General features: G+C 55.6%; 1 protein-coding gene across 2 annotated transcripts in view; it reads left to right on the top strand.

Annotated features, from left to right (window-relative positions):
* Positions 1-12,917, top strand: part of UBE3C (ubiquitin protein ligase E3C) — a 112,482-nt gene extending 99,565 nt beyond the window's left edge. Inside the window, exons 22-23 of one of the 2 annotated variants that reach the window (XM_082692926.1) lie at positions 3,470-3,600; positions 11,151-12,917. In XM_082692926.1, coding sequence (XP_082549052.1) covers positions 3,470-3,600; positions 11,151-11,321 — 302 coding nt within the window. In that variant the 3' untranslated portion in view covers positions 11,322-12,917. Of the gene's footprint in view, positions 1-3,469; positions 3,601-4,007; positions 4,386-11,150 lie in introns of those variants that run through there. The other variant, XM_082692927.1, reaches the window with a different exon arrangement.
* Positions 12,918-16,962: the final 4,045 nt, after the last annotated feature.

Genomic DNA, 16,962 nt, shown 5'->3' with positions numbered 1-16,962 from the left:
CACACAATCTGAGAACAGAATTAAGCAGTTTCATTCAGGGTAACAGCAAAAAGAGTACAGTGTAGACACAGCAAAGTGAGTGTATGTGTGGGACCTGTTCGCTGTGGCGCACACGCCACCACGGAGAGGAAGAGGGGACAGCCCGGCGTCACGGGTCGGACATTCCGTATCGCCCGATGTTCATCGACAGATTCCGTGCAGCCCTACCAAAACCCCAGCAGGCCTGTCGGTGGAAACACACGGGCTGATTTTTAAGTTCATTTTGAAGCAGAAAGGACCCAAAATAGCTGAGACAGTTTTGTAGAAGAGCAAGTTCCGGGAGTTACGCTGGATTTAAAACTTCCTTTGGCCGCAGTGGTCAGGACATTGTGGACTTGGCACCAGGACTGGCACAGTGATCGATGCGCCATGATCGGCTTCAGAAGCGAATCCGCATGTTCACAGTCCGCTGACCATTCCCTTGACAGTACGGCAGTCCTGGGACAACAATAACATGGAAAACCGAGAGCTTCAGTTACCTCACACCACGTGCAGAAATGAGCTCAGCGGGCTGGGAGCCCCATAGGTAACAGCCAAAACTATAAAACCTCTAAAAGAAAATAAAGGAGAAAATCTGCATGGCCTTTGGATTGGACGGAGTTTTTAGTTGTACACCAAAAGCAAGAGCCAGAAAAAAGAAATTGAAAGAAAGTTGGACTTCCTCAAAATTAAAGCTTTTGTGCTTCAAAACATACTGTTAAGAAAATGAAAAGGCAAGCCACAGATTGGAAGAAACCATGTTCAGGTGATATGTATAATATATATAAAGAGCATTTACAACTTCGTAGGACAAGCAGTTGAATTTAAAACATGGCCCAAAAAAAGTTCCACCTAAGAACATACGTGTAAATGGCCAGTAAGCAAATTAGCACAGCAACAGCTGTTCAGCACGAAGTCAGATCGTGATGAGAGAATACTGTGTACCCACTGGAAAGACTGGAATCAGAAAGGTAGGCGAGCTCCAGGTGTTAGTACGTAGAGAAAGTGGAACCCTCCTGACTGCGTGTAAGATGATGACAGCTCTTTGCAAAAGTTGACCATGAGTTAAAAAGTGGCTGTACTCCTACCTCACACCATATACAAAAGTGAACTCCAGATGGGTAGGGCCTAAAAGCATAAAGCTCTTAGGAGAAAAGGGGTAAGTCTTTATGATCTTGGATTTGACTTTGGATTCCTAGGTATGATGCAAAAGCATAAGCAAAAAAAGAAATGGAACGTCATCAAAATTACAAACTTTGTACATCAAAAGACATGATCAAGAAAGTAAAAAGGCCGGGACACCTGGGTGGCTCAGTGGATTAAAGCCTCTGCCTTTGGCTCAGGTCATGATCCCAGGGTCCTGGGATCGAGCCCCACATCGGGCTCTCTGCTCAGCAAAGAGTCTGCTTCCCTTCTCTCTCTGCCTGCCTCTCTGCCTACTTGTGATCTCTGTCTGTCAAATAAATAAATAAATAAATCTTTAAAAAAAAAAAAGAAAGTAAAAAGGCCAACCTATAAAAGGGGGAGAATATTTGGAAATCATATATATGTGTTCAGGATATATTAAGAACTCTTACAACTCAACAAGAAGACAAGCCAAGTCATAAATGGGACAAGGAGGTGAATAGACATTTCTCCAAAGAAGATACCCAAATGTGACCAGTCGTGAGGGAGACGCACATGAGACAGCAGTGGAACAGGTCACCCGTCCATGAAGACGACTCACACAGGCACCACGTAGAGAGTAACAAGTGTGGTCAAGGATGTGGAGAAACTGAAACCCTTGCTGGCTGCTGGCCTGTAAAGTAGCCACTCTGGAAAGTGGGCTGGTGGCTACCCAGGAAACCAAACACAGACTTACCATCGGGCCCAGCAATTCTGCTCTCACGTGTGTACCCGAGGGCATTGGAAGCAGGGACTGAACACGTACTTGCACGCGGGTGTTCACACAGCATCATTCATAGGGGCCCAGAGGGGGACCTCCCGAACGGCCTCCTGCCGATGGACAGAGGAGCGGGTGTGGTCTGTGCGCGGCAGTGGGTGTCACTGAGTCTTCGAAAGAGCGAACTTCTGATATGTCTGGAAACGTCATGCCCAGAGACGTAAGCCAGGCACAAAACAGGACCTATGTGGTGTGACTCAACTTACATGAAAACCTCCCGCTCTTCACTCTTCCTCTGTCTCAAATAAAACCTTTTAAAAAAGAAACTTTAAATGGTGAAATGTATGATTTGAAGAAAGAACCCCATGCAGACTTCTCAGTCCTGTTTTCCCAGCTTTCCCGCAAGGTCACTCTGGCGGGGTCTGGACCTGGTGCCGGTGAAGGCGCCCCATCGCGGCCTGTTCCCCAACGTGCACCAGCCTCCCTGAGAGTGCATGTGCAGAGGCCCGCAGGCCTCGGTGGTCTGTCGGGAACATGGGATTCGTTTGAGAAAGGGGGGGTGTTCCAAGGGGGGTGCGGCTGTGGTTGCCGACGTCTGAGTCTGCTGACGCTGACATAAATAGACAAATATGCGTGCATTTATTGGTACATAAGCGTGTGCACGTATGTCCCCTTCTGTCATTACTTTTTACTGCTGTAAGTTTGAACTCGAATGTTTATGTAAAGGCAGAGAATACCTAAGGTCACTCTGTCCCCACTCTCAAGTCATCAGTTTACAGAAAGGGAATCAGTCCAGCCTTTCCTTTGCCAAGAAGCTGTCTTGGGCTGTTTGCACCACCCGCCCGCACTGGAAGCTCAGACCTTTAATGATCTCCGCTTTTCCAGTAAATAGGCTTTAAAATATTATCATATTCATTTTGGTGCCAATTAATGCACTTAAGATATTTTATCGATGTTATTTCTGTAGCCTATTAACAATGGGGGAACAATATATAGCAATTATTTCAGTTTTAGGAAGCACTTAACCAGATGAAGAGTAGTAAGCGGCCGCCACGCCGAGAGCAGGTGCCCTGCGCGCGGGCTCGCTGCTGGCCGGGCGGGGGGCGGTCAAGTGCGGCGAGACGCTTAGATCACGCGGGCAGAGTAACCGGGTGTGTCAGAAACAAGTTTTCGGACCGGTGGCTCTCGCGAACGTCCCTGGTTAGAGTCTGCCCCTCAGAGACTGGTTGTTAACACTCGGACCCCTGTGCAGCGTCGCCTGTGCCCGGGCTCACCGTCGCTCTGGCCTTAGGTTTGGGTCCTCAGAGCCGCGCCGTCCCTCCCCTGCTCGTGCATCGTCTCCCCGGAGCAGGAGGAGCAGAGCGGCCAGGCCACCCGGCTGGCCCGGTCACGCGGCCGGCGGGGGGGCGTGTTCAAACCTGCTTAGAAGCAAGCTGGCTGCGGAGTGGGTGTCGCCTCCGGCCCCGGCAGGTGGGGTGACGTCGCGCCGCAGGTGGCCGCTCTGCGTTTCCGGGGGAGCCCCACGCGATGGCCATGTTCGCGCTGACGCGTCTCTTCTCGTCCCCACAGGAGGCTACTCAGCCGACCACCCAGTCATCAGAGTCTTCTGGAGGGTTGTGGAAGGCTTCACGGACGAGGAGAAGCGCAAGCTGCTCAAGTTCGTCACGAGCTGCTCCCGCCCGCCTCTCCTGGGCTTCAAGGTAAGAGGCCCCCGCACCGCTCGGAGCAGGAAGGGCCGCGCGGGTGACCTGACGCGTCCGCCGCCTCGTCTTGGCGGCCCGCGGCGTGCGGCCCGGGCGGCGCCAGGTCTTTCTGTCCCTGGTGGTGCTAAGTGTCCGCGGGATCCTGATGCGCAGGTCACCACGCCTATTCCTGGCGCGGGTCCCGGGCTGTGGTCACGATGGCCTGGGACTGGGCTGGGGCCCCGGGGCCGGGCTCGCGGGACGTAAAGGACCGTCTCCTCTGTGTGCCTCCTCGCTGAGGAGAGCACAAGCTAAGAGCAGGGAGGTGGGGTGTTCGGGGAGAGGAGAGCGGAGCGGAAGAGCTGCGGAACCTCTGCACCCCCACCGCGCACAGAAGACCCACAGGTGCCTCTTGACGCTTCCAGAACTTAACTGCGAACAGCTCTTGACGGGGCAGCCGGTGAGCCTGTGCCTCGCCGCGGTATCCCCAGAGGAAGGCAGCCAGACGACAGGGAGCGGCCCTCGGAGCGGGAAGGTGCCCTTGTGGTACAGATGTGCGCTTATCGAAACATCTGTGTGCTCGTGGGCTCGTGGGGTTCAGACCGCCGTTGTGCAAGGGTCAGGGGTGTATTTTTCCCTGGTTGTTCCCTGTTACTTATTTTGTGTTACTTATCAGTTCCGATAATTGATGATTACCTCATTGGTTCAACTTCATATCTTTAGCAATTAAATTTAGTCAGGGGACAGTTAGTGGTTCCCTTATTCATTGTCAATTAAAATAAAGCAACGTTAATAGTTTAAAATACACAGCGGTGCGTATATATATGATAGGGAAGAGTATCCGTGCAGATAAGCATGGAGTTCTGCTCTGCTGGTTTAACTAACCGAGAGGCATGTACTCCGGAACCTTCGATCAATGAGTTATATGGTAGGAGTTATTCTTTAAATTGTTACTTTGAGGGGCGCCTGGATGGCTCAGTGGGTTAAGCCTCTGCCTTTGGTTCAAGTCATGATCCTCAAGTCCTGGGATCGAGCCCCGCATCGGGCTCTCTGCTCAGTGAGGAGTCAGCTTCTCCCTCTCTCTCTGCCTGCCTCTCTGCCTACATGTGCTCTCTGTCAAATGAATGAATAAAATCTTTAAAAAAAAAAATTTTTTTAGAAGTCTTAAAAAGAAGTTGACTGTCAGTCGCTCCGTGCGGCACCCAGTGGGACCGCCCGAGCCGGAGCCATGGAGGGAGAAACGGGAGGGGCATGCGTTCGGGCAGGGCCTGTGCGACTGACACTGCTGTCGTTTGGAAGCGGTGAGTCATTTTCAGCAAAACCAGAACTAAAGATCACTCCTCTGCCTTGCAAAGTACCAAGGTAGGAAGTAAGCGTGCCCAGCAAAGCTCACGGAAGCCACTTCGTCAGTCAGACACAGGAAGCGCTAAGAATCCTGCAGTAGATAGGGACATTAATGAGAGAGCCGGACCGTTGCAAGGGACGAGAATAAACTCACCTGTTAAGGGGAGAACTTCCAGACTGGGTTAAAAACCCTGCTGCAGGGGCGCCTGGGTGGCTCAGTGGGTTAAAGCCTCTGCTTTCGGCTCGGGTCATGATCCCAGGGTTCTGGGATCGAGCCCCGCATCGGGCTCTCTGCTCAGCAGGGAGCCTGCTTCCTCCTCTCTCTCTGCCTGCCTCTCTGCCTACTTGTGATCTCTGTCTGTCAAATAAATAAATCAATCTTTAAAAAAAAATAAAAACCCTGCTGCATACCAGCGGTACACGTCAGCAGGGACTCAGAACGTGAGCGGTGTTTCAGGCTCGCTGTGGAACCAGCCCTGGCTGGGCCAGCTGCGTGGTGCTGAGCACTGGCCCACGGGCCCACACTGGAAAACGGGCCTCTGTGACTCTGAGGAAAAGCAGGCAGCAGCCTGGAATAAACACGGCTCTACCGTTCGGTTCCTCATGACGTGTCATGCGGTCTGGGGATGTGGCCCTGGTGGGGTCTTGAGAGCAGGAAGAGCAGGGGCGGCGCGCCGACCCGTACCAAGGAAAGGGCCTTCTGGGGGCCAGATTTTATCATCTAGTCCTGTAAACAGTCATGAGACAGGCTAAGATTGCAGTAACGGTCGGGTAGTTTTATCAGCAACCTTTTATTATGAGCAACCAGGCTTCTAGAATCTTCCTGCTTCAAAAGGACACCAAACCTAGACCTAAGGAAAGTAAGGACCTCGTTCTGTGAAAGGGGTTTGGAAGGCTCACTTCCATCAGCACTGAGAGGAGGACCCAGAGATTTCTGCCCGCTCCTGAATGATTTCGTCAAGGGCTGGTAAGAATTAGGGGTGTTGCTGGAAGGGGAAGGTTCCAGAGATTTGGGAACTGGAGGAGAATGTGTTAAAAGGCCTGAGAGAGTGTTGCAAGTTTAAAGGAAAGGAGAAGTGAGGGGCTTTACATTCGGTTTTTAAATCCCACGTAGAGAGGCAGCTGGGGGGCTCAGTCATTCAGTGTCTGCCTTCGACTCAGGTCATGGTCCCAGGATCCTGGGATCGAGTCCCGCATCGGGCTCCTTGCTCTGCAGGGAGCCTGCTTCTCCCTCTGCCTCTGCCTGCCGCTTCCCCTGCTTGCACGCTCTCTCTCTCTCTCTGACAAAGAAATAAATAAAACTTTATAAAAAGAGAAGTCCTGGGGCGCCTGGGTGGCTCAGTGGGTTGGGCTGCTGCCTTCGGCTCAGGTCATGATCTCAGGGTCCTGGGATCGAGTCCCGCATCGGGCTCTCTGCTCAGCAGGGAGCCTGCTTCCTCCTCTCTCTCTGCCTGCCTCTCTGCCTACTTGTGATCTCTCTCTGTCAAATAAATAAATAAAATCTTTTAAAAAAAAAAAAAAAAGAGAAGTCCTGCGTGGAGTCCTAGTGAGCTCTGGTCCCTCTTAGTGACCCCACACGGTCACGACTGAGCTGTCATCGGACCATGAAAAATTCTTTGCGGAGCTATGAGACCGTCTTCCTAGTTTAGATTTTTCCCAAGGATCTAAAATATATTAAATGTAAAATTTAGTTTAGAGTTTTCAGATATCTTTGCATGTGTCCTAAGTCAGACTCCGGAGTGGAAGAAATCACCTTAATATTTGTGCTTTCCAGTTGGCTAGGCAGGCCGGGCACGAGTGTCCTTCAGTCCAAGTGCCGTAAGGAGCAAAGGCAAACCTGCATAATTTAAAGTTACAAAACTCAGTGCTGCATTACTGGAGAAGAATAGCGTCTGCTAAAGCTAATTAAAGTTTAATATGTTCAGTGAATGTGATTGTTACAGACAAAAAAATCATTAAAGTGCTGTAGAAAATTGTTAAGTTGCCATCGGGCCACGTAACAAATTGACGATTTTTCTCACTCTGAATTAATGCAAATTCCCGTTGTGCTCTGTTCAGTTCTGCGCAACACAGTGCCCTTGACTCAGATTTCAATGAAGAACTTCATTTTTTTTTACTTTTAAGACTCCAAGGAGGAAATTCAATTAGCATTATGAAAGAAACGCTGAAATGGGGCATTTAATTCAAAATGTGTCTCGGGCTCCCCCATGTAGCCGGTCACTCCCCTTCCCTTGCCCGCTGACTCTGCCTTCAGAGGTCCTTTTGCATTTCAAAACTGTGATGTTTTCATCTTAGATTATTCAAGCATGTGAGAAAATTAACTGCACTCCATGTAGTCAGAATGTGAAATAATAAATGTAATTAATGTGCTTTCTGTTTCTCTTTGGTTCCCGTTCTGACACTTTTATGAGACACTTAAAGTGGCATATAGACTATAATTTTTTAAAAGACAGTGGTTTTAACACATACTATGTGCCACATACACTGTTTAAATGAAGCTTTCGGTTTAGCTGAAACGTACCCGGGCTGGTGAGCCGCGTGTAAGTCTGCAGTCAGCGTCGTGTGGGCCGCGCAGTGAGGTCCGTGCTAAATTCAGCCTGCGAACCAGGCAAAACCCGCTGGAAGCCGCCTGGGCTGGCTGGGGCCGGGGTGCAGGTGCCTCCCAGGGCCCGCATCTGAGCAGGCGCCTCGCTCCGACTTCGTCCTCTCATTTCCATGATGGTGGCTCATAGGGAATTATTTTCTCTGCTCTTTGATCATAATTCTTGAATATAATTTAAGCCTATAATGTAGGCTTTTTTTCACTCAGTGTCACATCAGGATCATTTTTCTTCATATTAAAACATCTTTGAAATTTTTTTAAGATTTTATTTATTTGACACAGAGAGAGGTCCCAAGTAGGCAGAGAGGCAGGCAGAGAGAGGGGGAAGCAGATACTTGAAATATTTTTAATAAACTTCGTAATGTCCTCTCCTGCAAAGTTACCACAGTGGACTTCCTGTTTCTTATTAGTTGATTACAACTCTTCTTCCGTACGAGGCTAGGAACCTCGTTGTGCGTGAGTCATGATCTGTGTCTCGGATCTCTGCTGAGGACGCCGTCCTGGGAGGGAGGTCAGGGCTGTGCGTCCAGGCTTCCCGTGCCCGCGCCAGTCTGGCCTGGCGGGGAGTCAAGAGGGTGGCGGATTGCATGAGAAGGTGCCCGCCGCCGTCTGAGTGAGCTTTCGCTCTGGTGTTGGAAGCACGGGTGTCTGGTCACAGCTCTGAGGAGGAAGCCTGTGACAGGTGCACAGGGCACTGACCCCAAGGAGAAACCATCTATTCCAGGTACCAGCCAGGCGCCTATGGGGGGCCGTTTTGCTTTCCTGGGCGCCGTTTCCTGGTGCAGTGAGGTGTGCAGGCTCCGGCAGCGTGTCTGAAATCCCTCAGCACCGGGGCTAAAAGCACACTTGCTCGAGCGTTGGCAGAGTCAGGCTTTCGGGACGAAGGCCGTCGCCACGTCATTGGGCTCCTGTTGCAGGCGAGCCGGCAGACTGCACCGAGGCCGGGTGCAGCTAGTGTGCGCGGGAGAGGGTGCGGTTACTGTGGCCGCCGCAGAGCTCCGCGCACGGCCTGCCCAGTCGAGTTACCCACGGGCACGCGCGCCTGCACCGGGGTGAGGGGACGTAGCCTGTCCCCTCACCCCTTTTAATTTGTAAAATTAGGAAGTAACCTGACCGTCCGTGGGCCAGCGGGGCCGCGTCACATCCAGTAGGACGCCGCACAGCCGCAGAAAAGCAGGAGGGAAGAGCGCGTGGACAGCGACCGAGGTCTGCGACAGTGTCCGGAGCGCGCTGACGTCCTCCGACTTAGAGTGGGGCGGGGGGAGCCGTTCTCTCCCGGTGCACAGATCTCCGTGGGCCTGTGCGGAAGACCCCAGCGCAGCGCTCAGGGGCCGGTGGCCAGGCTGCGGAGACTTTGTCCGCCAGCGCCCCAGGACAAGTGAGCCACCTGTCTGCCGCCCCCTTCTCTTGCCCCTGGTCCCTGAGTTCACGGAGGGGCTGGGTCGCTCCTCTGTCTGTCCTGTGAACCTGGTCGCTAGAGGGTCTGCAGCCTCCAGACCTGAATTTCTCTCCTGGCGGTAACATCGCGCGGGTAACATTGTCTGCGCTGCAGCGTCGCTGCGGCGGGGGCCGGGCCGGGGCAGGAGTGGGGTGGGCCCGCAGGTGGCAGACGCCACTTGCCACCGCCCCCACATCCCTTCTGTCCTGCACCGGTAAAGCAGCCGTTTGCCGACTGCAGCGTCTCCTCACGTCCCAGCTGGCGTCGCCTGTGAAGAAAAGTTTATTTTTTTCTCACCAGTTCGTGGGTCACACCGAGGGCTCCGTGCAGAGATGGTCGAATAAGCCGTGATCTTTGTTCACTCGCCGGTTCCCAGGACCGGGGGTGAGCCAGCGCCCAGGGCAGCCCTCCGCTCGGCTCCTGGCCGCCAGCGTGCACCCGTGGCTTCAGCATGTCGCGTGCCTCGGCCACTGCAGGCGCCCCCTTCCCTCGGAGCGCCCACGTTCGGGGACTGCGGGGTGGCTTTGTGGGCTGGCACGTGGCCACGCTCGTCAGGTGGTTCTCCTGGCTCCGTGGGGAGCCCCGGGTCCTTCCCGTGAGAAGTGGGTCCACAGAAGCCGAAACCCGCGCATCCGGCTGTTTGTCGTCGCGCGTGGTCGTGATTTCCGGGCTTGGACGCCGCGGACAGCGCTCGCAAACGGGTGGGTTTTTCCCCCAAGAGAACATCACATCACAAGTTCAGACTGACATTTCCAATTCAGATTTAGACTTCCAAGGTTTTTATTTTTTATTTTACTTTTGGATTTTGTCTTACCGGTGGTAGTTGTGGTCTTCATCTGCTCCTTTGCTTCATCTCCTAGTGAGTTCTCAGGTCCCGTGGTCCGGGGCATCTGCGTAGATGGGCACCAGTTCTACGGAACACCACGTGGCTTCAGAACACCACCACGGGGGTGGGCGGGGGCGCCTGCTCACACTCGAGCCTTCTCACAAATAAATCAATAAAATCTTTTTTATATAACTTTATTTTTTTTTTTTTTAGATTTTATTGATTTATTTGACAGAGAGAGACCACAAGTAGGCAGAGAGTTGGGGGGAAGCAGGCTCCCCGCCGAGCAGAGAGCCCATCACCGGGCTCAATCCCAGGACCCTGAGATCATGACCTGAGCCAAAGGCAGAGGCTTCAACGCACTGAGCCGCCCAGGCGCCCCAATAACATCTTTTTTTTTTTTTTTTTTTTAATATTTTATTTATTTATTTGACAGACAGAGATCACAAGCAGGCAGACAGGTAGGCAGAGAGAGGGAGAGAAGAAGCAGGCTCCCTGCAGAGCAGAGAGCCCGATGTGGGACTCGATCCCAGGACCCTGAGATCATGACCTGAGCCGAAGGCAGCGGCTTAACCCACTGAGCCACCCAGGCGCCCCCCAATAACATCTTTTTTTAAAGATGTTTTTATTTATTTGATAGAGAGAGGGAGCACAGAGGGAGAAGCAGAGGGAGAAGCAGGCTCCCCACTGAGCAGGGAGCCCTCCGCGGGGCTCGACGCCAGGACTCTGGGATCATGACCTGAGCTGAAGGCAGACACTGAACTGACTGAGCCACCCAGGTGCCCATAAATAAAATCTATAAAAAAAAAAAAAAAAAGAAACAGAAAACCACTCAGAACAATACCTCGCTGTGAGATTAAGCCACCAGCGCGTAGCTTCCTGGGTTTCATGTTGCTTCAGTGCTTTCCTCCCCATTTGAATGAATTTGTTTTTTTGGTTTGGTTTTTGGTTTTTGTTTTTTCTGTTGGGACATCCATGTGGCTCAGAGTTTGGAGAAGACGTGCTCTGCCACGGCCCCTCCCCGCTGCTCCTTCCCCCGGCGGCTTCTGTCTGCTCTGACACAGGCCAGCAGCCGCCGGCGTTCAGGCCTTCTGGAGCGACCGCGGAGGCCCTGCTCGGTGGAGAGGTTCTGTTTCCCACGAGTGCCCTTTTGGCTCTTTCTCCTGCGCGAAGCGCGGTGCCCAGGGCCTGCCAGCCGCAGAGCACAGTCTTGAGCACCGCCAGAAACCAGATGTCTCTCGCGAAAATGCAACCACAGTGTTTTCCTGTTGGGAGCAGGCGGGTTTTGTGTGCTTTTAAAAAGTCCATCCAGGGGCCGCCCATTAAGGCCGCGTCCTGCACGCCTGCTGTCTTTTCAGGAGCTGTACCCCGCGTTCTGCATTCACAACGGAGGCTCCGACCTGGAGCGGCTGCCCACGGCCAGCACCTGCATGAACCTGCTCAAGCTGCCGGAGTTCCACGACGAGTCGCTGCTGCGCAGTAAGCTGCTGTACGCCATCGAGTGCGCTGCTGGCTTCGAGCTGAGCTGAGCGGGCGTGGTGCCACCCCCTGAGGAGCGACCAGGGCCCGCACCGCGGGCAGCACCCCCGGCCGCGAGGGCGCTGGGGCCGGACTCCTGCAGCTCTCCTGCCCCCCCCGTCCCTCCCTCCCCTCCCCCTCGTTCCAGATGGTCCGTGAAGTCATGGTCACTCACTCAGATGGACACTGCTTTTCCGACAACGTAGACTCACAAGCGTTACGTGCCATGTGGCTACTGCGGTGGCTGTGCCGAAAGGGGCGCCGTGTTAAGACTAGTGGCAACTCAGTGAAATTAACCAAAGAAGAAGCTTTGGCTTTGCTAGTGGACTTGAGCCCTTCCTGAGCTGGGGGCCCGGGGGGCGGCAGCGCGGGTGCTCGTCGGCAGAGATGCCCGGTCTGAGAGCTGGAGGCGCATCCTCTCGGGGCTCCTGCTTCTCGTGTGGCGGAATTGTTTACAGTCCTGATTGTTCAAACTGAAGGCATTTTCTCTCCTGCTGCCTTTTCCCAAAGTGGTTAGGTTTGGAAAATACACAGCAATGATAATATTTTATTTGTGCTTTTTAAGCCATTCCCCTGAACAGGACGAGCATGCTTGTTTCGGTTCACGCTGACCGCATCGTGCCGGTCCGGCGGTTCCTGTGTGGGGGTGTGTGCGGGCGCACGTCGTGCTCCCGCGTCCAGCTCCAAGCGCGGCTGCGGGCTTCCGGGAGAGGGGCGGGGCTCGCCTGTCCCGCAGCGCGTGTGGCCCGGGATCGGCGGCGGCTGGGGGAGAGCAGACACTGGCATCGATCTGAGTCACTTGAACCAAAGTGGCGGGCTGCGGCTTTGCACTGGGCACGGCCTGCTGTGGCGGGACCTCGAGGCCGCCCGCCCTCCGCACCCCGGGGCCGCGCCCGCCCCTCTCCCCGGTCCCTGGGCAGCGCGCCAGGCTTTTGCACCCTCTGCTTCTCGACGGTGCTGCTCCGGAGGAAGACCGGACAGCCCCCGTCGCGTGTCCGGGGGGAGGCGTGCTGGTGACTCTCTTCAAAAGGCACTTTATCAGGACCTACCTTGTTGCTGGGTGATGTCGGCCTCTGAGAGCGGGGAGCGTGTCTGAGCACCCACTGGGAGAGCCAGACTGACCCTCGCTGACGCCGGGGGCTTGAGGGCTCTCGCTCTGACCTCCCTCTGCCTCACCTAGCGTTTCCTGTCACTGGGGCTGTGGGCTGTCCTATGGAATTGACCAGAATTAGCAATATGCTTTTAAATGCGGGGAAACTGAATGACACTTTTAAGACAATGACCATATCAAAACAAAATGTATAATTTCATAATTTGAATAATAAATTAAGTGTTTAAATGCTATTTGTAGTCTTGATATACAGAAATAAAATAATTAGGGTTTGTCCTTGGTTTTATCTTTATTTTAGGTTGGTTTACGTTGGACGTTCTGGACCTTCTCTGCATAGTGGTTTGTGCATTTTGTTATCCGTATTCTGGAAGCGGACTATCTGGGACCGAAGGGAGCGGCGGTTACACTTACTTGGGTTTTCTCAGCTCTCCTGAGCCTATTTATTTATTTGTATGTTTCAGTGGTTGAATATTTGCATTAAATGTTTTTTCCCCAAGATTGTGTTGGAGTCCCCCGAGATCATTGTGGTTCGCTACTGGAACGATTGATTCCCCCGGGCGTGTATGTGACGTCAGGTAACGAGGTGGAAAGACACCCCGTGGCTATGCTGAGACCCCGCCAGGCTGGACAGGAAGCCCGCCACCCCTGCACAGACACGCTGCCCCCCGCCGCCCTGGGCTGCCCTTCTCGGGGCCGCTGCCGGCTGGAGCCCCCGCCCGGGAGGGACGCCGCCTCCCCACGTGCAGGAAGACTCCTCTGTGCTTTGTTTGCCTCGCCATGTAGCGTCCTACTCTGTGCTTGCTGCTGGCGGTTTCGTGTGCAAACCAGGGTGCTGAGGTAAAGCGGGGGTTAGTCCTGGTGCTTCTCACACCCGCCTGCAGGTAGATCCTGGCTGGCCGTCCTCGGTGCCGGTGACCGTTCCATCGGCGACTTGCGGGAACACCTCCGCACAGCCTGGCCGAGCTCCACGGAGCCCGCGGCAGCCACGCGTGCGGTCGCAGGCACTCGGTCGGCAGCGATGGGGAACGGAGCCAGGGCCTCGCGGACCCGCCGACGCTCACGGGATTTGGAGCACAGGAAGGGCTCTGGAAGCTTCCCCAACAGGAGTGGGGAGCTTGACAATTTCGTACTGAAGCTGCCTCACACTTTAAAGAGAGAGAAGCGGCCAAAGGCATACGGTGATGCAAGTAAAACAGAAGGAACCTAAAGAAGCCGACCGAAGCTGCTCCTTCGCTGATCTCTTGCAGCCGAGACAGAAACTCAGAAACTGAGAACAGTCTGCGCTTCGAAATTCGTCTGTCCTGGCCCAGGAGGCATTCCGAGTGAGTAGCGACCGGTCGGAACTGACAGCCATGTGTCACCTCGCGGGACGCGGCTTCCCGACACCACTGTGCCCAGGCGTCCCCGGGCGAAGGTCTGCGCCGGCGAGGTCTCTCTTCGCCGTCCGGAGGCGCCTCCTGGCGCTGTGCTGGCCACCGCAGTCGGCAGCCTCAGGGCGTCCTGCGGGAGGCTTTGGAGAGCTGAGAGGACCTGTGGGCTGCAGGGCTGTGGGCCATGCAAAGCTCCCTGCTTCCAGAAGATTCTGAGGGGAGTTCGTAGAGCCTGAGTGCTTGGTGCACCTGCTGGTGTGTGAGATGGGGACGGTTAGGTACTTGGGCTTCCCAGCCGCGTTGCGCAGGGACGTGCAGTAGAATCTCACCTTAGCCTGGTCTCACGTGGTTTGATGCCATGTCTACCAACTGCAGGCGTGGACGACGGCGTCCGAGCCAGGCCTTAGGAAGCGGGACGCTGCCCTGTCAGGCGCCGTCGCGGTGTCCTCTGCAGAGGCGGGCCGAGGACAGTCACCCATCGGTCTTCCCTCCCCTCCGCTCATGCTGTGGGGGGACGGCTCCCCGTTTGCCTCTGAGTGCCTCTCGGAAAGGAGCACCCCTCGCTTGTGTTTGGGACGACTCAGCGCGCTGCGTGAGTCAGGGTGTGGCTCCTCCGCGGTCAGCACCTAGTGAGCCGAAGCTCCGTTCACCTTACCTGGGAGCTCCCACCACTGGCCGCCTCGCTGGGCTCTGGGGTCAGCACAGGGGAGCAGACGCACCTGCAGAGGCTCGGGGCCACGTGTGTTTTCTCTCCCTCCAGAGTCAAAGCAGAGGGCAGCCTTCTGGTGACCTTGAGCTTGCCATGGAGGTGGGACCATGTGTGTGGTCGAGTGGGGACACGGGGTCTGAGCACCTCTTGGGGCTCTGGCGGGCCAACCGCTAGAGCTGTGGGCAAGAGCACACATTCTGATTCTGGGTGAGCCTGCGGCCTGCTGAGCTTTCCAGAAGCTTCTGCTTGGACACGGCGCTCTCTGGAGCAGCTGGGGTGAGGCGGTAGGTGGCTGCTGGACAGACCAGACCCGAGAGCGGAGAGCCAGCCGGAGGGTCCCGCCGCAGGGATTGCCCCGTGTTCGCCACGAACATTCATCTCCTGTCTGATGAGCTTCCTCCGGCTGCTATCACAGGCCTCCGTCGGGTGGCGGGAACGGCAGCCTCTGTCCTCTGTGCGGGAGGCCCAGAGACGTTGGATGCCAACCCGGCTCTCACTGGGGAGGATCCTGTTCTCTGCCTCTTCCCCTCCTGGTGGCTGCTGGCACGTCCGTGCCGTGGCCGTTCTCCTGCCCACGTCAAACCTCTGCCTGCACTGCTCAGGTGCCCGACGAGGAGCCGGAGTGACCCACCTCCAGATGCGTGATCCCACCTGCAAAGTCCTCTTTCCCACGGAAGGCTGCTTCCCAGGCTCTAGGGGTGAGGACGCGGACCTCTGCTGGGGGCCCACCGTGCGGCCCAGCACCTCTGTACTTCCCCTCCCAGCAGCAGAGCAGCGCGCTCGACGAGCCCTGTGACGGGGCAGTCGGGAACCGCGGAGCGCCGAGCAGGCCCGTCCTTCACGGTCAGGGAAATGCAGGCTCACCCCAGATCAGGGTCCCCGGCTTGAACGGGGTGGGCCGGGGGGGGCTGACCAGTCTGCATTTTTTCTTTTTTTTTTTTTTTTAAGATTTTATTTATTTATTTGACAGACAGAGATCACAAGTAAGTAGACAGAGAGGCAGGCAGAGAGAGAGAAAGGGAAGCAGGCTCCCCGCTGAGCAGAGAGCCCGATGCGGGACTCGATCCCAGGACCCTGAGATCATGACCTGAGCCGAAGGCAGCGGCTTAACCCACTGAGCCACCCAGGCGCCCCCAGTCTGCATTTTTTCAAGTGTCCCAGACAGTCCTTGGGTAGCTGTCAGGAAACAATGACGTCACTTCGGAGAGTCTTGAGTTGATAAGCGCTTCAGGGCAGGGCTGCAGAGTGTCCCCACGCCTCCGAGCTGTGTGGGATCCGTTTCCTCCGTTCTGGGCAGTACTGGGCCCTCTGCTGCGGAGCAAGGCTGGTTCCCTCCAGCGCAAGTGCCCCACACAGGGTTGCTGGGAGACGGGCCGGGCCGGGCTGGGAGACGGCCCTTGTGGCCCCTTGTGGCTCCCTCCCCCAACACACACGAGCAGGTATATCTGGGGGTCCCAGTCCAGACGCAGACAACAGTTCACACACTGTGTCCAGAGGACTCCCCTGTGCCTCCACTCCCCCCTCGACCCAGACTCCGTGAGCCCAAGACACCTGCCGAACCCCGCCTGGGCCCCAGGTCACCTGCCAGCCCTGCTCCTGCCACGGCCGGGCCGACCACTCCTCACCACGTTCTGCCGCCTCCCGTCCTGAGTCCTAGTCTTGGGTTTGCCTGGCTCTGCAGGTGCCTCTCCGAGGTTCCCCCGCTCCTGTCCTCGGTCACCTCCAGTCTGTTTTTACCTCAGTAGCCCAAGGAGACCAGGGGGCCTAAGCCGGTCCTCCTCCATCAGAGTCCGAGGCGAAGCCCTGGTGACCGTACCTGGAGCTAGTGACCTGTCTCTTGCTCTCTGGGCTCCACTGGCTGCTTTGGCTTCTGCCGCCGGCCTCAGGGCCTTTGCACTCGCTCCCTGTACCACAGACACTCAGGTGCCCTCACTTTCTTCAGGCACGTCTTTGCTCAGTGTCGTCTTTCCTAACCTCTTACTAAAAACTGCCGCCGCTCCCTGTGCCCCTCGTGGCCCGTCCTCACTTCCTTACAGCGTCCTCGGCCGCGCTAGTTCCGTCTGATGTGGGATGGCCTCCACGCCGCCGTCCTCCGTCCCTCCCCACTAGCGTAAGTGTCACGGGGGTAGGAGTTTGTGTCGACGGCACTGTTCCGACTCCCGGAATAACGCCTAGCGCACAGCCGGTGGCTCTAATCCTTGTGGAATGAAGTCGCTTTGTGAATCAAGAAAAGCTTTGCCAACCCAAGCAGGTTTCAAGTGAACGCGCCTCCGTGAACGTGCAGATGTGGACCCTCGGGCCCCAATGGGAGACCCTTTGCCAACAGCAGTGAGGGGTCGGTTCTCTTTATAGGCTGCCCTGCCCTTTTGGCCCCAGGACAGACCCTTCTGGGGTGCTGTGCCTTCCGTGGGGACTCCCCTGCCGAGTGCCCAGCGGGGGGCTTTCTTGCCCTCCTGGGCGCT

The sequence above is a fragment of the Mustela nivalis genome (assembly GCF_964662115.1).
Source record: "Mustela nivalis genome assembly, chromosome: 12".
NCBI classification, from domain to species: Eukaryota; Metazoa; Chordata; class Mammalia; order Carnivora; family Mustelidae; genus Mustela; species Mustela nivalis.
The sequence above is the reverse complement of the archived record's forward strand: the minus strand, read 5'-3'. Positions and strand labels throughout refer to the sequence as shown.